The sequence below is a fragment of the Squalius cephalus genome, assembly GCF_949319135.1.
Source record: "Squalius cephalus genome assembly, chromosome: 22".
Classification (NCBI taxonomy): Eukaryota; Metazoa; Chordata; class Actinopteri; order Cypriniformes; family Leuciscidae; genus Squalius; species Squalius cephalus.
The window spans coordinates 21,259,235-21,281,727 of NC_137143.1; the positions used below are offsets into that span (position 1 = coordinate 21,259,235).

At 37.0% G+C, this 22,493-nt stretch overlaps 2 protein-coding genes across 2 annotated transcripts in view; both read right to left on the minus strand.

Annotated features, from left to right (window-relative positions):
• Positions 1-1,880: 1,880 nt before the first annotated feature.
• Positions 1,881-7,684, minus strand: ppp1r15b (protein phosphatase 1, regulatory subunit 15B). The gene is made up of 2 exons (XM_079857024.1): positions 5,037-7,684; positions 1,881-2,407 (listed from the first exon to the last, which is right to left on the minus strand). Exons 1-2 carry the CDS (start codon positions 6,807-6,809, stop codon positions 2,216-2,218), a joined length of 1,965 nt encoding a protein of 654 aa, XP_079713150.1. The 5' UTR covers positions 6,810-7,684; the 3' UTR covers positions 1,881-2,215.
• A 1,026-nt stretch (positions 7,685-8,710) lies between these two features.
• pik3c2b (phosphatidylinositol-4-phosphate 3-kinase, catalytic subunit type 2 beta) overlaps positions 8,711-22,493 on the minus strand; it is a 47,135-nt gene continuing 33,352 nt past the window's right edge. Inside the window, exons 18-33 of the mRNA XM_079857023.1 lie at positions 22,391-22,485; positions 20,501-20,681; positions 20,126-20,233; positions 19,934-20,026; positions 19,700-19,829; positions 17,012-17,148; positions 16,613-16,782; positions 16,044-16,200; positions 15,753-15,862; positions 15,467-15,668; positions 15,243-15,370; positions 14,723-14,840; positions 12,703-12,799; positions 11,663-11,769; positions 11,438-11,566; positions 8,711-10,979 (exon numbers count right to left, since the gene is read on the minus strand). Coding sequence (XP_079713149.1) covers positions 10,788-10,979; positions 11,438-11,566; positions 11,663-11,769; positions 12,703-12,799; positions 14,723-14,840; positions 15,243-15,370; positions 15,467-15,668; positions 15,753-15,862; positions 16,044-16,200; positions 16,613-16,782; positions 17,012-17,148; positions 19,700-19,829; positions 19,934-20,026; positions 20,126-20,233; positions 20,501-20,681; positions 22,391-22,485 — 2,154 coding nt within the window. The 3' untranslated portion in view covers positions 8,711-10,787. The remainder of the gene's footprint in view (positions 10,980-11,437; positions 11,567-11,662; positions 11,770-12,702; positions 12,800-14,722; positions 14,841-15,242; positions 15,371-15,466; positions 15,669-15,752; positions 15,863-16,043; positions 16,201-16,612; positions 16,783-17,011; positions 17,149-19,699; positions 19,830-19,933; positions 20,027-20,125; positions 20,234-20,500; positions 20,682-22,390; positions 22,486-22,493) is intronic.

Here is a 22,493-nt window from a genome sequence, read left to right on the forward strand (position 1 = left end):
TTAACTAAGTACACTTTTTGAGTAGGCCTATCTGTACTGAGTATTTTTTATCTGGAGTATTAAGTATTACTATCTGAGTATTATTTTTTCTGGAAACTTATTTTACTATAACTTCACTACATTTGAAAGACAAATATCGTACTTTTTACTCCACTTCATTTCTATCAAGGTCCTTGAGTAGAAAGTAGTAATGTCAGTCAGTGGATGATTTTGGTTGCATGGGGTTGCATTTTGGTTGGAAATGAAAGTCGTGTTGACGTCAGAACATTTTCAACCACAATACAACGTCTGTGCTACGATGGAGATTAACGTCAATCTGACGTTGGATTCTGACATCAACCTGCTGATTTCCATTTTTAATGTTGGGTTTGGTCTTCTAAATGCGAATTTTGTCATTGTTTTGGAGCACACTAGTTTTTTAGATAACAGTAAGGGTAACATATTCATACTAACAGCCAAAAAACTTTAAATACAGTAGTAGGACACTATTTGAGGGAACAGCCATTTGGGTGTCCGAAACCATTGTGGACATTATTGAGTACACTTATTCAATCTCACATTCAATCCCACTACTGGAACTGTGTTCTAGAAATAAATGTAATTTTGATATGAGGGTACGTGGGCAGGCATAGGTTCAGAGGCATAAGGTACTGTAAGTATTACATACAAAAATGCAACAATAATAAAACAATGCATTGACATTTACTTTTGATACTTAAGTACTTTTAAAAACGAGTATTAGTAAAAAATAGGTCTTAACAACTTTTACTTGTAACGGAGTAATATTTGACCAGTAGTATCTGTACTTTCACTCAAATAAGGAAGTTGTGTGCTTTGTCCACATCTGCATTTAATGTTTTAATTGTATAACTTTTTCTTTCAAAATGTATGTTACATCTTTGAAAATAAACAGGTTGTGCCAAGGTATACCAAAGTTTTTGTGATTTGATGCAGTATAGTGCAAAAAAAGAAATACAACATAAAACAAGTACACAAGTCATTTTTTTCTGCAGTACTTTTTATTGATTGTTAATTAAATTATGACTAGTCTTTCGTCACAAACCCCATAACATATGCTGAAATGCTAAAATGTATTACAAAAATAAAATGCTTTTATGTTAATTATACTGATTAACAAATTACCTTTATGCTTCAACATCAAGCATATTATATATCAGATCAAAACCATGCATTTTGTCCCTGCATTTCACCTTTATAGTCAACATTTTACTATGTTAGTCACAGCTGCCACAGTTCAAAGCACAGAGAAAAACCCCATTACACGACAGTGATTTCCACAGATTAAGTCAAATGGTTGTGTCCAATAAATAGTGATGGGGAAAAGAACATCTTTTCATGTAGGATCATGCAAATACATTGCACTAAGGCCCACGTCCATATATCTTCACTCAAACACAGGAACAGACACTGATAAAAGCATTGCTCAGCTCCGGCAAAATACCACTAGGTTTAATGTGGGTAATGAGTGCGATTACTCTGGGGGATTGTTCACCCGGTGCGCCCCTGTAGCATCAAACACTGAGGCCTGGCTTCATGATCCTTTGCAGAGCAGAACGTTATCTTTGGCTTTGAGTTTGTAAGAAGGCCTGCAAGACGAAAACAACAGGGATCGGAAAGCTAACCACTTTCCCTCCAGAATACTTTTGCACTAATACAGTCCTAAGAGAAAGATGAACATCAATTTAGTGTCGCCTCATGAGGTGAAGTTAGTGCACTTGTGTGTATTGTTCGTGCATCACTCAACCAAGTCAAGTAAATCATTAAATCAATTTTCCAATAGGCATGAGAAAAAACTCTGAAGTAGATAAAATTGTAATTTTGAAACTTTTAGTGTTCAGCACTGAGTGGGAATCCTGCCATTAAACAGATGTGTAGTTCCTCTTTGTTTTTCTCCTTAAAATTAAACTATTGTAATAAGGGCTAGAAAGGACAGTGTGACTTGTATGAAAGAAAAACCAAAACAAACTGCATATTTCCGAAAATCCACACGACACTCAGCGCAAAACATTTCAGCACGACTCGAGTTGACTTTCCCTGGCAGGAACCATGGAGTTCCTTGGATTTGTGACTTGTGAGCCCTTTGAACATTTAAGGGCCTCCTGATGCCCTGAATTTAACTATTGATATATATAGATATATATTATTTTTTATTCATTGTTTACACTAACTGCCAAACAACAAACAAAGCTTTTGATTAGCTAGTACTGTAGAGTCTTTGAAAAATGTCCAGGCGGAAAGTAGGAGAAAGGCAGTAGCTGATAGTCTCTTCAACTTCCTGTACACGGCGTTGAAAACGACAGCGGTCCCGGGCGATTTCCTCCCAGGGCCCATGGCGGTCCTCATCGCTGCTGGCATAGAACTCCTCGACCTCTTCCATAAATGTCACCTGTGAAAGGAATAAACAAAAAAACTGAGTATAATAAAATGTCATCTATTGTTCAACAAGTTGTTACATATTATATAAGTAAAGCATTTCTGTGTCATTAAAACCTGGCATGCCATGAGCATTCTCTACATTCTTGAAAGCAAATGTGCGTCAGTTACTAATAAACTAAAGGAAAAATTTGCAATTTGGACCCAATGCTCTTATTTCTGCTCCCTTTTCAGACTCATCACTTCACTGTTGCCAAGTAACACGAGATTGTGCTTAAACTGTTGAGAATTGAGATATAATGTGAGTGATGTCACTAGGCAGCATTTTAAGACATCATAGTGATTGTTCCTAACACATGTGAGTGGCTGGGAGTGCCATCACCCTCAGACTAAAGCTAATGACTCTGACTAGCGTGATGACAGAGTCATGAAATGCTGCACGCTATAAAGTGATAATGAGTAATGGGCAGCGCACGAACTCAGTCTCCCTGGAGACAGCAAAATGGAACCATTGCATCAGATCATCACAGGCAGAGGAGGGGGATTTTTTTTTAAAAATGATCTTGCATGGCTTTACATCATTTTCTCAAGCTAGCCTATGTTGCCATATTGACAAAGAAAGGAAATAAGGCAGAATAACAGCGTGAAAGAAGATTAAGTGTTGCTAGTACCATTCATCGTATACAATAAAATATTATCACGCATTTACCTAAACGCTCTATTGTTGGTCTGATGAGGACATAAACTATTATTCCGAATATATGAAAGGCACAATTCATCCTGTATTCTCTTACTATATATTCTTATTTTAAAACTATCTTGGCAAAACTATAATAAGGTTCAATTTATAAATATTGGCTAATGCATCAGGTGTCAAGAAATAACAATGGGCAATTTCTTATTCCGGGTTTATGTCAATATATAAATTATTATTGTTCATTGTTAATTCATGTATAAATGTTAAAAATCAATTGTGTAATTACCATTCAAAAGCTTGGGGTCTGAAAGATTTTTTTTTAAATAAATGGCCTGTGCTCACTAAAGGTGATGATACACGGGGCAACTTTTTGAGCAATGTTGCCATCAACGGGCAACCAGGAGAGACACAGGGTCCACGACCGATCATCCAGATCGAAATTTGTTGCTCATTCTCAGTGGGAAAGTGCCCAAGCAACATCGCTCAAAAAAGTTGCCCCGTGTATCATCACCTTAAGGCTGCATTTATTTGTACAAAGAGTAATATTGCTAAATATTATTACAATTTAAAATAACTGTTTTCTATTTTAATATATTTAATTTTTGTATTTATTTATGTGATGGCAAAGCTATACATTTTTAGCAGCCTTTACCCCATTCTTCAGTGTGGGGCAACATGATCATTCAAATAATTTAAATATGCAGATTTACTGTTCATGAAACATTTGTTATTATCATCATCAATGTTGACAGCTGACGTTTTTTAGGATCACTTAATGAATATAAAGTTCAAAAGAACAGCATTAAATCTTTTCTAACAACGTAAAAGTCTTCACTGTAACTTTTGATTCATTGTGTCCTTGCCAAATAAAAATATTAACACACTACCGTTCAAAATTTTGGGGTCGGTAAAATGTTTTTGAAGGAAGTCTCTTATGTGCACTTAACGGTTGTATTTATTGATTCAAAAATACAATAAAAACAGTAATATTGTGAAATATTATTACAATTTAAATTAACTACGCTGTTTACACTGTTAAAACTGTTTCCACAAAAATATTAAGCAGCATAACCATTTTCAACTGATAATAATAAGAAATGCTTCTTGAGCAGCAAATCAGCATATTAGAATGATTTCTAATGGATCATGTGACACTAAAGACTGCAATGATGCTGAAAATTCAGCTTTGCAATCACAGGAATTACATTTCTAAATATATTAAAATAGAACAGTTATTTTAATTGTAATAATATCACAAATTTATTGTTTTACTGTATTTTTTATCAAATAAACGCAGCAGTGGTAAGCAAAAGAGACTTCTTTCCAAAACATAGAAATCAATATTAACTTAGATTAATAAATGTTATAAAAAACCCATGATACCTAATGCATTAAGCAATGTTAACTAATTAACCTTATTATAAACTATTACCACTTTATTTTACCTACCAGTGTTTAAGTCCCTTGTACCACTGCTGCAAGCACCTCAATTTCCTCCAGGGGGGTCAATAAAGTCTTATCTTATCTAAAACAACTATGTTACATATTAAAAAAAAAAAAAAAAGGTTGGCATGTTGGCTGTTTAAAATTAAAATTAAAATTGCTTCCTCAATCAGCAAAAATTAACTTTTACTAAAAATTAACCAGGATTTGATGAAGCATGTGTAATGATTTTAAACCTTTTGGTGAACTTAAAGTGTATGTAGGCCTACAGTCTATGACTATAAACAAAACTGCCGAAAAAGTAGTCTTCTAACAACCGCATGAGTCAAAGTTGTTACTGTCTCCATCTGATTCATTCTTCAATTCCAGACACATTAAGTGTTCTTAAGCCAACCACACCACCTCGCACTTTGTAAGCAAACAAAATGTACAGAAAGATAATTACATAAGTACTTTCAGACTGGAATGTGATAATGCAATAAGGGGTCAATGTTATACAAACCTTCCTCAGCTGAACAACTGTGGCACTGCTCGAGCATGGCAAAGGGGAAATCTCTGAGAATCCGCTGTCCAGCCTCTCCTCAGCCTCCTCACTCTTGTAGCGTGGCGTTCCAGGCGCTTTCTCCTTGCAGCAGCCTTTGAGGGTTTTCTGAGTCTGCATGGAGGCCTGGAAGTTGAAGAGGCTGTAGGGGTCTGATGAACAGCTAAAAGAGTTCCACAGCCTCTGATTCTCTTCCTCATCCACCTCACAGGTGTCTTCACTCAACTCGTTCTCAGAGAGCGAGGGCGACGACGGAGGCGGAGAATGCTGGGAGGACATACGCGCTGGTGGAGACTCGGAGACCGAGGAGTCTGTGGTCGCAGGGCTTGGCTTGGAGGCTGTCCTTAAAGGAGCTCTGAAGTTCCTCGGGTTATAAGGATCTCCGTTTTGGCACAGAGAATTCCACAGCCTCTCAGTCTCGGAGTCGGCCTCCTCTCCATCCGAGTCTTCCTCAGATTCATCGTCGCTGTCATCCAGGTCCTCAGACTCTGAGAAGTGGGATGAGCCTTCACTGTCAAAGCCATCATCGTCATTACTGTCCCAATCGCCATCATCCTCCGATTCAGATTCGCCACTGCAAGGGCTGCCCATGATGTAAGCAATGACCTTGTTTTGACATTGAGGCGTGGCCAAAAACGGCCCGTTTTCAGCAGCCGGGACTGTTTTTGCGGTCTTCTCAGAGTCCTCTTTTTCACTTTCCTTAATTTCTTCCTCACAAATGACAGGTTCACTATGACACTCACTCTCTGTAGTGCTACTCTGAGATGGGTTGTCTTCGGCTGTTTCCGACACCTCCTGTTCCTTGGAAAGCAGCTTCATGTGAAGTTGACTATTTGAGTGTTCTTCCTCCAAGCTGGAGTAGCCATTATCTTGGTCAGGGGTCAGAACTGCCACCTCATTATAGGCTCTACTACAAACTAGTAGTTGCTGCTTAACATCTAGTGGAAGCTGGTATGAGTTGAGGAGGGATTCTGGTTTGGGCATGTGCAGGCTTGCATTGTGGGTCAGCTCTTTGGAGCACAAGGGACCAGTGCTTTCGTTGTGCATTGATGGCCCATCATTGCTACATAAACACAGTTCGTTCGTCATGGCAACGGTCGCCGGCGAGCGGCTCTGACAATAGCCGACACTGTGATGTTCTCCACAATGCTGCCAGCTCGTGTCAGTCTCTTTTCTGCTTTGTGCTACATTTAGCAGCAAGGTTTGAGGTTTGTCGTCAGCCTCCCCAAATCCACCCCACCACCAGCTGTTAGTGGATCGCACGGAAGCCGTATCCGGGCACAAATCGCATCCGCTTTCTGGTTTTGCGCGTCTTTTTTCCGGAGTGTTCATTAACACCTGGCTGAGCAAGTTTCTCGCCGTTCCGAGGTATCCGACCGATGCCTGCTTTTGAAGATTGAAATCTTTCTGGGAGGTGTTCTGAATTCCCAGTTCGTTCAACGAATCGTGCGTGAACCAGACTAGAGTCCCCCGATCTCTGGAGGACGCATGCGCCGCGTTTTCATGCTGGCAGTGGAGATATTCAACTCTCAAAGGGGCCAGAGAGTTTCCAATATCTAGATTTGACTTCATTTCAAATGAAGTCTGGGTTCTTCCCGGGAAATATCTCTGCAGGAGAGACCACGCAGGCCTGGAGACCAGCGAGAACACGCTTATCCACGAGCTGTCAGTAGGCTCGTCACCGCCACGCGCGGGCCGCGTGTCCCCTTGAGGAAAGTGATCATGTGTGCTCATACTTCTGAAAAATATGAAATGCGCTGAACTACATAAACTTAACGAAAATAGAACAAACTAACAAATTAAGTGACTTCCTCGTTAAACACACTGTTTAGACTTCATTTGCATAAAAGTGCTCCGGCTTCGAATGTCGTTTAAATGTCTCTGAATGATGATAATATACAGAACAGTTTCTAATACAACATAAATATGGCCTTATAAGGCTTAAGTTAGCTGGCTAACGCAGCTAGTACCAAGCTTTAATGTATGGCTAAATGTTAGCTACGAAAAACTAAAACGCTCCGTTTTCTCATTTCTTTCAGCCCTTAACACCATCCATGAGTAAAGATAAATATTCTCCGGGGTAAATGAAAAAGTCCATGTCGTTTAGACTGTGTTGAGTCCACACCGGCTCACGCGAATAGCTTCGGCGTCCATATTGACCGCAGTGTTAACGCCAACTGTGCCGTCCTGAGGAAAATAACACCAATTATTTCGGTTTGAAGGGACAGTAGAAGCAGCAGAAGGAAAGGAAAGGCATTTTGAGGTGGTGTAAGAGTAAGATAGGCTGGTATACTCCAAAGGAAAGCTTGAAACAAAAGCCATTTTGACGTTTGAGTGGAAGCAAAGCGAGCGTCGGTTCTTCAACTGTCAGTCTTCTGTCACCTCAATCGAGCCCGGCTGCCGCGTTTTTCGAAAGAAAATACTGTAAGTTGTAGGAGAAAAAACGGCAGTAACATCAAAATCGAGTCAAAGCGGTGTCCTTACGAGTTACAAAACAAGTGGTTCCACTTTTAATTCGTTTTAAATAGAAATACTTGGTATTCAGACTCGTTGACGTCGCCGTTTTGTTCCCTAGCCGCTGAGCTAAAGCGGAGAGATTTCATCAGAAAAGCTGTAAGGGAGTGTCTCTAATTTTCAGTAGCATTACCGCGCGCTTAGGGACTGTGGTAAAATTCTGATCTCACGTGGTACATTGATGCGTGTGTTATATAAGATGTTCAGTGCATGCCCCGCAATGCACGGCAACACATACATAAATCCCTCAGGATATTCTAAATCTTTCATATAAGTGTTTCAAGTAGTTCGACTGATCTATTCGAAGTCCAGTGATAGTTTCAGCATGAATTTGACAGATCTATTTGTGCCTTGGTGTAAAGGCTTTTTTTGGTGAACTTGCCTGTGCAGAATCCCTCAACCACAGAACTAATGCATCATGAGGAAATGACTGCTGATGCTAAATGAAAACGCATATTTTTTTCGTTTCGTTTTCACTAAATAATATGTGGACAGTCTGGACACATAAGCCAGTCTTTATTAAAGCAATATCGCATGTTTTTCCCCCCATTCCCTGCTCTCTTGTAACTGCAATCCTGGAGCGTAAGAGGGAATCAAAAACAGAACAAACACATAACTCTGGTCTAATTTATAGGTCTGTACTTTATTCAGGTTTTCCCATCTATTTGATGTGAAAAAGAACTGAATTTTATTCCCAGATTGTCCTAATTAAATCCAGTCTCAATGGAATGTTTTAATTTGTTACATTAACATGGATGAATGAGAAATGTCATCAGAATTCTCTGGAGTATCAGAATAATGAGTAATGTGGAAGAACATAGACTGTTCAGACAGGCAATTAAAGCCTTTATGATAAACCCCAGTCTGATGTAATCATTGCTTCAGTGTGATGACAGACTAAACAGCATATGGGATAAAGTCACAAGTGTCTCAGTAAAGCAGATTGTTGTGGTCAGTCGTGCCCAACTGAGATTCAACATGGAATCCATGTGAATGTGCATCTAAACCAGACTTGCACAAGTTTCATCATTTTACATTGATCATTGCACCATCTTTGTAGAGGTTTATGTGGTCCAACAAATGTAAACTGGTAGCCAGGTCAAGAAACACATTATTCAAGTAGGTTTCCTTGTGCATTTATTAAGTGCAAATAAATTTTAAAAACATGGTTTGAAATTAGAAGAGAAACAATTTTCCTAGAAATGGAAAAATGGAATAAAGCCCATTTATAATCCATAAATCACATCAAAATTAGATTCTCAGCATTTACATATGTCAACCCTATTGATTTTATGCTCACATTCTCTTTAGTTATTAAAATAAGGGTCACAGATGTTATAAAAGTTCTATACCTTTAAACCCAATCTTTTCTGCACATTCACAACAAAAAGATTTTCAAAACAAAACGCTCAGTTTTCCATTATAGAGTTGGCATGCAATCGTACAATCATTTCCCATTAGGTTAAACCTCACACAGTAGTGCCCTTTGGAAAAAACACACAATCATTCATTTGAATACTTTGAAAAAGAAAAAAAAGAAAGTACTTCATATCTGAAATTGAGCTGGTTTCTCAGGTTAGAAAAAGCCATGGAACAACAGGGACTACATTGACCTGGATAATCATATCCACGTTTGCTTAAGGCTACTGGATTGTTAGAGCACCTCGACATACAGGGTTGCACTTTCAACTTGTATGTAATAGATTTAAAGATATCAATTCAATGAAGATTGAAAACAGTTCCTGTCATTATGCATTTTCTCAAAAACTTCTCCTATTTTATTATTTTATACACACTAAACAATGCCGATTGGTTAAACTGGACAATTTTATGAGAATCAGATTAAACACAAATTTAAGGAAATTTCCAATTACTTCATTTTCCCTTCCAACCTTACTGTGAGCTATAATGCATTTCTTCTCAAATCAAACTGAGTGCAAAGTAATCGGAATGCAAAATCTTTAAGCATAAGTTTCCCAGAAAAAAAAAAAAAAAAAATCTACTGTGGTATATTTAGCATTGAATTTACATGCAGTTTTACATAAAAAGGAGGAATGGAAATACTGACAGAACTACAGTCTAAAGTTTTAATTTCACTCCCCCTTTGAAAAAAAAGGGGGAAAAAATAAATTAACCAATAAAACTTGGAAAAATATGAGGTCAATGTACTTGACAAACAAATGCAAAAAATGCAATATTTATCCAGTAGCAAATTTTACAGCATGCAAATCAACGATTTTCAAATAGAATTTCCCTTGTGTAGGTTATGTTTATATATCAAGGTAAAATCATCGACCCTGAAGTAAAGTCCCTTTGAAAGCCTTTTCTGTATAAAAAGTTGTGCCATCATTTCAGAAAGAAACAAATGTTAGTGGTTTATGTAAAGAAATAATCCATATTCCTCAGGGTTTGTCTCTGTTGTTCAATATACGTACATGCAATTAATCTTTTCATTTTTATGCACCCACCTATTTTACATGATCAAAAATCTACATTCACTCTGTTCTGTGTGTCATTTCCACTGCAGTGGTTATATGAAGCAAGTTAATTCCACCATGGTTTCAAGCCTAAGACTATCAAGTGTTCATCCCTTTTTTAATGATCAGGTGAATGCCACAGGCAATGTGAAATTACCCAACTTAACAGTACAAAAGCGGCCATCACTATTAATTTTTAGGTAAATCTGCAAAATCTGATACAAAGAGGCATAACTAAATGTCACAAGACACAACAAAGCTCAAAATTGAGCCACAATAGAGAAACATCTTAAAAAGAAAATAACTTAAATTTCCATTAGCATCCTCAAGAAAACAAAACAGGGCTTTAAAGTTTCATGGACAGCAATTTTCCAGAAATCCCCAAAAAATATGGCGCATGGAAGTCATTTCATCTTTAAATATTCTTTTTGCCAATCCTTGTCACCAAATGGTTTTTGTCCCATAGTGTTACCAAGAACCGCTTCTGGTTCACATGGTGCACGGTACCCCACCAGAATAGTATCAAGTGATGACACTCCATCACCGAATCTACACACCTCCTGGGTAGGAGAATCAACAAACACAACCCCCCACTGGGGGAAACAGCCTTCTGAGCAGCTGGGCATCTCCAACTCCCGACCCATAAGCAAAGACAGACACAAACACATGCACACTGAAATACACAAGTGAAATCCTTCACTTCTGGGCATCCATACAAGCGCTAACGGTTTATGTCGGAGCCTCTGGTGCCAAGCTGGTGCCAGTCCACCATGCGATGGCCTGGGATGAGGTCTTTCAATTGGATGATGGTTTCACCCAGCAGGGTGTTGTCCCAGAATGCTCCCTCATTCAGTACCCGCAGGTGAATGGTTCTCTGCTGCAAATCACCACGTGGGATCTTATCATACACCAGCTGAAATGGAAACAAAGGGATGTCATTCAGGAAGATTCAGAAAAGTAAAGTGCAACAGTGCCCACCCACTTTTTCCATGGCCTTGGTTCCCGAAGTATTAAAAAAAAAAAAAAAAAAAAAAAAAAAAAAGTCTTCATTGTAGAGTTATAAGGCATGAACCAAACCAACCAGCTACAAGGTAAATCAAAACCACATTTGAAACAAAACAAATTGGACAAAAAAGGTACAAGACTGAACGATGGAGAAATAGAAAGAAAAACATTAAAGAACTAAAAAAAACACATTTCACATATTCTTCAACAACATACTAAACAATTAACAACCTAAAAACTTAAACTATACAAAAAGGTTTGTAAGCTATAGTTAAAAATAACTTCCCCTATGTAGAAAATGAATGATTTTTACTTGAGCCCAACTGTTACACTCTATAGTATCATCTAATAGTGATGTTTTCTCACCATCTCATTGTAAGTGGGGTTGCATGTTCGCCGGGCTGCCTTGGTCTTTCTCTTGCTAGTTTTCTGAGGGTCTGGGAGGAGGTACAATTTGACGTATGGATCAGGATCTGTTCCCTCCTGCAAAGGTTGCTGAAGAAAAGTTCAAAACACATTGGTGAGTGCCAACTCAACATTTGTATGTGCATTATGTGCATAATGTGCATATGATTAATGGCAGACACTCACCAAGCCTCTGATGTGCATCACCATAATGAAAAGCTTGTCGCTCTTGTACAGAATCGAGAGCTTCACTTCACCTGCCACTGTACCGGGCACAGGAGCCCAGGACACATCTGGGAAGGAGGAGGAACTGGATTTAGTGTGGAAAGGTGTGCGTGTACGTATCTGGCTTCTGAGGTATACTTAAGGTGAATTAAGTAAATAATCTAATTGGATTTCCAGAGCTTGAACCTGTTGAGCAAAGACCTTTATCACAAATCAGATAAGGTAACCCACCAGATGTTATGGCTGCCACAGTGCAGCTTTTACTCATGATGACTTTCAATATTTAACTAGTTATGATAAACTCTCAGGGTTTGATCTATGGAAGTGTTTACAAAGTGTCTGATGCAGGCCCGGCGCCAAGAAGGGGGGGGTCAGATTTCATTTTGGTCGCTGTCCCCACGGAGAAATACAAATGCCTGGTTATTTTCCATAGACAAGCAAATAAGATGATTCCCTCGCAAGGGACTACTTTCCTAAATATAAAGGCAGATATACAGTATAATTTTTATTGTGCGAGCAAACAGCAAGATTTTATAAAAATGATATGCTGCTATCAAAATTAAATAATTGGCTTTTAATATTGTGATTGTATCCAAAAGAATATTAATTAAAATAATATCTTGCACATCTTTTTTTACTATTTTATTTATTCAAATTTTAAGCATACTGTTAGCTGTATAAAGCTTAAGAGCAATGTCCTCAGTTTTAAAATCCCTTGTGTCAGAGTGCATAAAGTTTTGTGATTGCAGGCACATTACACTAGTAGTTAAAGATAAGACCCTGGATAAGCACTGGGTGTGTCACTTAGTCACCTTCACATGGACTGCAGCTGATTGGCCCAAATAGACATTTCCTTTACACTAACTCATGATGATTTGCTGTGATGGCAGGATGAACTGCATGAACTTTGAATCCATCTTATACAAAAGCATGAGTAAGTAGAGGGATTCATAAGAAGTGTATGTGGGTGTGTAGAAGACAAATAAGGAAAAGGAATATACCTGCTGGTTTATTATGGAGTGCATTAACAACAGTTCCTACACTTCCTGCACGCTCATCTCTTGGTAGAGGGTGAAAGAAGGTGTAGATCAGATCACACTGAAAGAAGAGAGAGGGTAAACTGCAGTTAACTCATAAGCAGGTGTACAGTCACAGCAAAAGTATGGATGCTATGCGATCTGGTTACATTCTTGAGATGCACCCTAAAGTACAGTACAGCACAGCACAGGAAGTATGAAAGCGTGCACGGTCTGGCCGTCAATAGGTCTGTGGGTGGACGGTTTCACAGAACATGGCTGATTTCCAAGAAACGTGCCAGTTAAACTGAAACCACTTACAATAATTACTGCAAGCTGCCCACAATTCTATTTACTATTATTATTCAGGAAATAAAATAATGGTGGTGTGGTTGCTGTATGTAAACATGCATTTAACATTATAAAAGTTAACTTTTATTTTCAATTGCACTACTGTCAGAGCCGTCGCATAGACTGTGCGAACTGTGCAACCGCACAGGGCCTCGCGCCACTAGGGGGCCTCGCAATCCTGCTGTTTTTTTTGTTTTTTTTTACATTTTTTTTTTTTGTCCCCACCACTTTTTAAAACATCTCAAAAAATATAAAAAAAATTCTACAAATAAAACATCTCCAGTTAACTGGCAGAGCATTCATTTCGTTCGTTTTTTTAAATAAGAGACGATCTAGCGCTGAAATGTTTTTTAAATCAAGTGATCAAAGTGCTCGTTGCCGCTGCGATCAGTGGCGCGGATACAGTGTTTTCTCGTGTGGCTCGCGCACACACCGCACTAACTTCACTCGGACGCGCGCTTCAATCCGTTGCGGATACTCTATTCGTTCTGGTGAAATCACCAAACATAATGCACGCAAATGTGTCCCTGCTTGATATACAACCACTGATGAACATAATCAGTTTTGATGAGGAAAAAACAATACGATAACAAAAAAAAACTACACGAGCGCGGACTAGAACCGAGAACCTCTGACACGATAGGCGAAAGTTCTACCACTGGACCATAAAGGTACACATTACTAAGATAGGCGGATGCACATTTGATTTTTTTCCCCTCTGAAATAAATAGCAAAAAGTCATAGCTGACTCTGAGATGTGCATGATTATGCTGTATTATTCTACTTGATAAAAACGTATTGCAGCGAGAATTAGTCGAGAATTAGCGTGCAATAGACCTAGAACAGCTACGTCCGTCCGTAACTGTTATTCATGCGCAATTGAGCATCCACATCAAAGAGCAGGGCCTCGCATTAAGTTCGCACAGGGCCTCGCACCCCACCTGCGACGGCACTGACTACTGTTTTAAAGTTTGGAATATCAGCAAGATTACGCAAGGATGAATTCAATTGATCAAAAGTGAATGAAGGCATTTTTAATGTTACAAAAGATGTCCATTTTAAACCATTAAAATAATTTTAAATAAACTAATTCTATTCAAAGAATCCTGGAGAATTATTTATATTTATTTATATATATATATATATATATATATATATATATATATATATATATATATATATATATATATATATATATATATATATATATATATATATATATATATAATTTTTTTTTTACAAAAATATTAAGCAACTTTTTTAAACCTAAGAAATGTTTAAGCATCAAATCAGTATATTAGAATGATTACTGAAGGATCATGTGACACTGAAGACTAAGACTGAAGAGTAATGATGCTGAACATTCAGCTTTGCCATCACAGGAATAAATTACATTTTAAAGTTTTACAATTTAAAATAACTTATTTTTTATATATTTCACAATATTACTGCTTTTACTGTATTTTTGATCAAATAAATGCAGCCTTGGTGAGCATATTTGTTTTTAAATAATGTACCGCAGTGCAAAAACAATATACAAATCTGAGATATAAAATAACTATATACACCGCCCCCAAAGTTTTGAATCATAGTGTACATGGATTGTGAGGGGAAGAGTTATGAAATATAAAGACAATAGTGGGTCAAAGGTTACCTGTGCCACCTCTTGAGCAGCATGGATCAAATGCCAAACATATCCATTTAGCTCCTCTTTCCTTCTGTCTGCCAGGGCCTCTCCTCGAGACCGACCAATCCCAAAGCGGCTGGGGAAGCTGTGGGAACATTACATTGTGAGGGGTGTGCAATTAAATGAAGAGCACTACTACTTATGGCATATGTTACCACAAAACACATCCCGAAGGGGTGATCAGGGTCCTGTACACCACTCTGAGGAGCTTTATTTTTTGCGATAGAAATTGATGGCTGATCAAAATGTCGCTTAATACATTGATACTAGCAGTACAGAGAAGAAACGTACTACGACCAGCTTTCCTTTGGTTTCATAACTTATCGCAGATTTCAAACTAAATATATCCACTGATAACAGAAATCTGCATTAGTTCCCACCACAGTCAGTAATTTTTTAAATCACTCAAGGTCAAGGTGTATGATGTGTATTCAGTGAGCTTTTGATTTCATTTAATTCACACTTCTGTCAGGTTTTAAAATTGTACCTGGGTAGTTTTGAGGAAGGGAAGATGAGCTGCAGTTTACAGTGAAGTTCATGGAACTCCTCGAACGTCCTCTGGACTAAAGTTGTTGTCCCCGGTTGACCTTCCCGCTCCACTTTCACAACATAAGACTGCATGAAGGCGTAAATAAGTAAACATGAAGATCTGTATAAATGATTATAATGTACTTAATGCATTATGGCTAAATTTAAATGCAGTAGACTTACGTAGCCTTTGCTTGGAGTAAAGGTTTTGATGTGTTTGCAAACAAACAGGCTGCGAATGACACCGTCATTCTTAAGGGTGTAGACGCGTGGAGCAAATGATAGAACGGGACGCTCCTCAGAGGATGCAAACTTCATTTGGGCCAGGTTATGGATGAAGAAGTTGAGTTTGGTAGCCACACTGCCAAGACTTGACTCGATCAGCCTAGAAGAGGGGACAAGGTTAAGATGAAGGCTATACAAGACAAATGGATTCAAAGGACAATGGCAATAACTTGTAAGCTCTCACCTGGTGAAGTGCATGGTGGCATCTGCTTCTGATTCATGTGGTCTCAGAGCATCATAGACATATTTCAGATCATCCACATCAGACAGCTCTGGTATCCCACTGGACAGCATCTGCATACAAACACACAGGGGTTACTAAGAGTATTTCATTGTTAGACCAGAAGAATACAATGCATTCAAATAACAGGCAAACGATAAAGCAAGCAAGAGAACATTACTTGAACTCTGTCAATGCATTCAACTAAAACAAAATGTGGGAGACATCGGTATGTGGAGTTATCTGGGAACTCACCAGGCCAAGCAGGTTCAGAAACAGATGTGCGTGTTTCCTAATGAGATTGTAGGCCTCACAGCATAAGTCCACAAAATCATGGAAGCGGCTTGATGGCTTGTCACCTCCATTGATGACGTATGCCATGTCAGACGTAAACACGAAAGGAGCCCGGTCGCTGCATGAAAACAAAACAAAAACAGGACGATTACAATCTGTGATAACAGTTACTATCAACAGCCCAGATCTGGTTTAGCTCAAAAACATTCTTATAAAATTGATCGTTCCGGTCCTTGATTCTGATTGGTTGAGCACGCAGTGTTTGAGCTGTTGTAAATTACTCTACAAACTTACATCTGTGACCTCTGCTTCGTGTCTTGCCTAACAATGCTGCTTAGCTGTTCTAAATTATTGTAAACCACAGCTTCTTGGGGCTTATTACTTTATTCGGTTCCTTTGGGAAGAAGAAATGTGAAAGAGGTTGTTGTAACTCAATAGTTCTTAACTGTTCTGAAAGACAACAGTTGCAGTGATCAAAATGTGGGGCAGAGGAACTCTTTTCTTTTAACATGTTCTTTTTGTGTTCCTACCGTTTGATGTTGCCAAACATCTGTGCATGCCCCAGGAACTTGCCGAAGTCAATATGGAACATGTGTCCACTGGTCTTTAGCATGATGTTGTCGTTGTGGCGGTCGCATATGCCTAGAATGTATGTGGCCACACAACAACCAGCACACGAATAAATGAAGTTTTCCACCGCCTGTGAAAAAGCAACAAACCAACAGAATTAGTTTTTAACTAACCACTTTGAGACACCAAGGGACTGAATTTCCAAAATCTCTCAATACATTTTCATATTTTTAGGACAGACAAAATAAGAAACATGATGCAACCCAATGCAACTAAAGCAGCTATGGATTGACGTTTCACACATACCATCTGGTTGAGCAAATTAGTCTTAAATGTAGTATAACGATATTATACAGTACCTTTTCATACTCCTCTTCAGTCGGGTTGTGTTTCTGCAGCCAGTCCGCCAAAGTCCGGTCCTTAAAGGAACCAGTTACTCCATGCTCAACCTGGATCTTCCTCAGGGTTTCTGCACTTGGAATCATCTCTACCATGCCTACACAAGGGAAATTAGGAGTTATGAAATGACTTCCATTCCTCAGAAATTCACATTTTATACAGTCATAACACCGTTTAGATCAAGTCTATAGAGTGGAATCGAGGGTTTAGGTGAAAAAAGTCACAAAAGCTCCAGAGATATAGATAAAAACATTCGATAGATAGATAGATAGATAGATAGATAGATAGATAGATAGATAGATAGATAGATAGATAGATAGATAGATAGATAGATAGATAGATAGATAGATAGATAGATAGATAGATAGATAGATAGATAGATAGATAGATAGATAGATAGATAGATAGATAGATAGATAGATAGATAGATAGATAGATAGATAGATAGATAGATAGATAGATAGATAGATAGATAGATAGATAGATAGATAGATAGATAGATAGATAGATAGATAGATAGATAGATAGATAGATAGATAGATAGATAGATAGATAGATAGATAGATAGATAGATAGATAGATAGATAGATAGATAGATAGATAGATAGATAGATAGATAGATAGATAGATAGATAGATAGATAGATAGATAGATAGATAGATAGATAGATAGATAGATAGATAGATAGATAGATAGATAGATAGATAGATAGATAGATAGATAGATAGATAGATAGATAGATAGATAGATAGATAGATAGATAGATAGATAGATAGATAGATAGATAGATAGATAGATAGATAGATAGATAGATAGATAGATAGATAGATAGATAGATAGATAGATAGATAGATAGATAGATAGATAGATAGATAGATAGATAGATAGATAGATAGATAGATAGATAGATAGATAGATAGATAGATAGATAGATAGATAGATAGATAGATAGATAGATAGATAGATAGATAGATAGATAGATAGATAGATAGATAGATAGATAGATAGATAGATAGATAGATAGATAGATAGATAGATAGATAGATAGATAGATAGATAGATAGATAGATAGATAGATAGATAGATAGATAGATAGATAGATAGATAGATAGATAGATAGATAGATAGATAGATAGATAGATAGATAGATAGATAGATAGATAGATAGATAGATAGATAGATAGATAGATAGATAGATAGATAGATAGATAGATAGATAGATAGATAGATAGATAGATAGATAGATAGATAGATAGATAGATAGATAGATAGATAGATAGATAGATAGATAGATAGATAGATAGATAGATAGATAGATAGATAGATAGATAGATAGATAGATAGATAGATAGATAGATAGATAGATAGATAGATAGATAGATAGATAGATAGATAGATAGATAGATAGATAGATAGATAGATAGATAGATAGATAGATAGATAGATAGATAGATAGATAGATAGATAGATAGATAGATAGATAGATAGATAGATAGATAGATAGATAGATAGATAGATAGATAGATAGATAGATAGATAGATAGATAGATAGATAGATAGATAGATAGATAGATAGATAGATAGATAGATAGATAGATAGATAGATAGATAGATAGATAGATAGATAGATAGATAGATAGATAGATAGATAGATAGATAGATAGATAGATAGATAGATAGATAGATAGATAGATAGATAGATAGATAGATAGATAGATAGATAGATAGATAGATAGATAGATAGATAGATAGATAGATAGATAGATAGATAGATAGATAGATAGATAGATAGATAGATAGATAGATAGATAGATAGATAGATAGATAGATAGATAGATAGATAGATAGATAGATAGATAGATAGATAGATAGATAGATAGATAGATAGATAGATAGATAGATAGATAGATAGATAGATAGATAGATAGATAGATAGATAGATAGATAGATAGATAGATAGATAGATAGATAGATAGATAGATAGATAGATAGATAGATAGATAGATAGATAGATAGATAGATAGATAGATAGATAGATAGATAGATAGATAGATAGATAGATAGATAGATAGATAGATAGATAGATAGATAGATAGATAGATAGATAGATAGATAGATAGATAGATAGATAGATAGATAGATAGATAGATAGATAGATAGATAGATAGATAGATAGATAGATAGATAGATAGATAGATAGATAGATAGATAGATAGATAGATAGATAGATAGATAGATAGATAGATAGATAGATAGATAGATAGATAGATAGATAGATAGATAGATAGATAGATAGATAGATAGATAGATAGATAGATAGATAGATAGATAGATAGATAGATAGATAGATAGATAGATAGATAGATAGATAGATAGATAGATAGATAGATAGATAGATAGATAGATAGATAGATAGATAGATAGATAGATAGATAGATAGATAGATAGATAGATAGATAGATAGAATATTTGGCATAGGGTCATTCACAAAATGTACAGAGCGTTTCCATACAGTTAAAAAAAAAAAAAATTCATAAAAGAATGAAATGGCCCTGAAAATGTATTCTAGGTGGGAAAATACAGTAGTGAATTTCAGACACTGATGAGTTCATAAACAGAAGTCTTAACATTGAAGGATGGATGTTTACCTCTGCCCCGTCCCGTAGAGAAGCAGCGAAAGATGACCATCCTCATATCAAGTCCCTCCTGGATCCAGATCTTATTCATGATCCGAATGATCTGCAGCGTCAGCATGTCTTGCCGCAGATCATCTCCAGCCTGAGTGAGAACACACAACCATAAACGACCAAGACAACGCTTGAAAAAGTGTTGCAATGCAGAACCGCTGATCCGTAATGCACACAGACACGTGAAGGTGGTACCTTAAAGATGACATTGATGTGGTCTCCCAAAGGATCCTGGTTCTGGAACGAGAGCTTGAGGGGCACTGCATTAGAGTTGAAGTAGGAGCAAGACTACATGAAGAGAATGAAAGACATGTTTTGTTTCTTACATCTTGACAAGAACAATACAATGACTTAAATGCTTGATATGAAGACACATTCTGTAATTACCTGTATGTTGATGCCCTTGACGAGAAGGCCTGGGTTCAGAGGAAGTCGACAACTGTTGTTCAAACAGAAGAACTGTTTGACCTCTTCTAGCCCCTCACGAAGAATAGCCTGAAAACCAGACAAACCACAATTAGTGTGCTGACCAGACGGTCTGGAGAATGTTAAAATGCCCCTTAGGGATCAACAATCAGTCTTTGGCACAGACTTGTTCTTTAAAGCTAAAAATAGTGAATAACTAAATGAGAAATTTAAAGCCGGCTCTTTTTAGCAAATGATTTTTGTAGGTCATAATTGTTCTCATCAGAAAAAGGCACTTATTGGACCTTGTGAAATAGATGTAAATACCAGGAGTAAATGAGGAACAGTGAAGCTGACCTGTCTGGATGAAGGGGAGGCGTCTCTGACCCGCTGGGCTAGTTTAGCCAGGATGTTGACCAGCCAGCCTTGCCGATCAAACTCTTCCCTTAAACCTCGACCGGAGCAGCAGAGAAGAGCCGCCAGCAGATACTGATACCTCACGCTAAACTGAGAGTCCTGAAGAGTATCTTTCAGCAACCTACAAAGAGATAGACAAAAGAAGATAGTGTATTTTAACTGATGGTCCAAACATCCTTAGAGCAATTCATTTCCTTTTGAAGGCATTTTATATAGATTGCACTAACCAAGAGCAATTTCTGTCTAATGAAATGTTTAGATTTGAGCACAAAATGTGATTTTCTTTAGCATAAAGAAATTTTAATTGACTATTAGGAAGCTTTATAAAGTTTTACATTGTGACAATATTTTTTTTAGAGCACTTAAGCACATCATTTTCGTTACAGTAATGAATTTGGTATTGTCCTAACTTTTAAATGATGATTCTTTATTACTTTAATACAGTATTTTTATTAGTAAAACTTTTACTAAAAATATGAATTATATTAACTTAATTAAAGGGCAGCAGAAACATATGCTTACAATGATATATAAAATTATTTATTAAAATAAATGTGTAACTTAAAAGATAAGTAATGTTTCCCCATATTAGTAAAATATCTAGTTTAAAAATAAAATAAAAAGCAGTGCAAAAAATTCTAAAATGTATACATTTTATAAAAGGTAATAAAAATCTATTAATTTTTAGATGTAAGGTAAGCTTATTCTGTAATAAAGCAACATACACATTCTCAGTTTAATTGTTCTGAAAAGAATGTCATATTGCAAAAGTCTTTTTTTTTCTTTTAATTTTAGGAGTAAAATGTAACCGCATTCATAAAGGCTTTGACTGCTCCAAGAAAGAAAATGACTGCATTTGTACAGCAGGTGGAGCTGTTAGCTGCATTTGTACAGCAGGTGGAGCTGTTAGCTAATTTTATACACACTCATGCAATCAGTGTGATAAAGTGATAATCTACATTTGCATGACTTTAGTGTGTACAAAGTACCAAGCATTCCAGGTGCTGACAGGTCAAAGATTCAAATCTCAACACACATGTGCAAGTGCATCAGTTTAAAAGGATAGATCACCCAAAAATGAAATTTCTGTCGTTACTCACCCTCATGTAGTTCCAAACCCGTAAGACCTTCGTTCATCTTCGGAACACAAATTAAGATTTTTTGATGAAATCCAAGGTGTTTCTGACACCACATAGACTGCAATGTTATTACCACTTTCAAGGCCCAGAAAGGTAGTAAAGACATCTTTGAAATAGGCCATATGAATACCGTGGTTCAACCTTAACGTCATGAAGCGACGAGAATACTTTGTGTGCAAAAAAATAATGAAAAAACGACTTGCGATCACACACACACACACGTGGTGGTGCTCACGTGAACAGCCTCGGAGACTGACATGGAAGAATGTTAAAATTGTTAAATAAAGTCGCTATTTTTGTTTTTTGCACACAAAAAATAATGTTGTGAAACAAGCATACTTAAATTTTTAAGGTTGAATCACTGTAGTCACAGACTATTTTAACAATGTCTTAACTACAATTCTGGGTCTTGAAAGTGATAACATAGCAGTCTATGGGGGGTCAGAAAGCTCTCGGGATTCATCAAAAATATCTTAATTTGGGTTCCAAAGATGAACGAAGGTCTTATGGGTTTGGAACGACATGAGGGCGAGTAATTAATGACAGAAATTTCATTTTTGGGTGAACTTACCGAACACTGACAAACCTGAATGTGACAGTATGAGGCAGCATGACCCGATTTCTCAGTATATGTGCTCTATAATACATGCGCACCGAGTTTCTAAGTATAATCAGAGAGTAGAGGACACACCAGAAGAGGTAGTGAGCTATGCGCACATCCCCGATGGCCCTCCTCAGCAGAAAACGCACAAGGTGACTGTCCAGATAACACTCGTACTTCAGCGCCTGTACAA

What these genes read in the sequence shown, in the direction of transcription:
- ppp1r15b (XM_079857024.1), bottom strand. Translation starts at nt 6,809, where the DNA reads ATGAGCACACATGATCACTTTCCTCAAGGGGACACGCGGCCCGCGCGT. An exon ending in CAGTTGTTCAGCTGAGGAAG is followed by an intron (nt 2,408 to 5,036) that starts GTTTGTATAACA and finishes TTCCTTTCACAG; the next exon opens with GTGACATTTATGGAAGAGGT.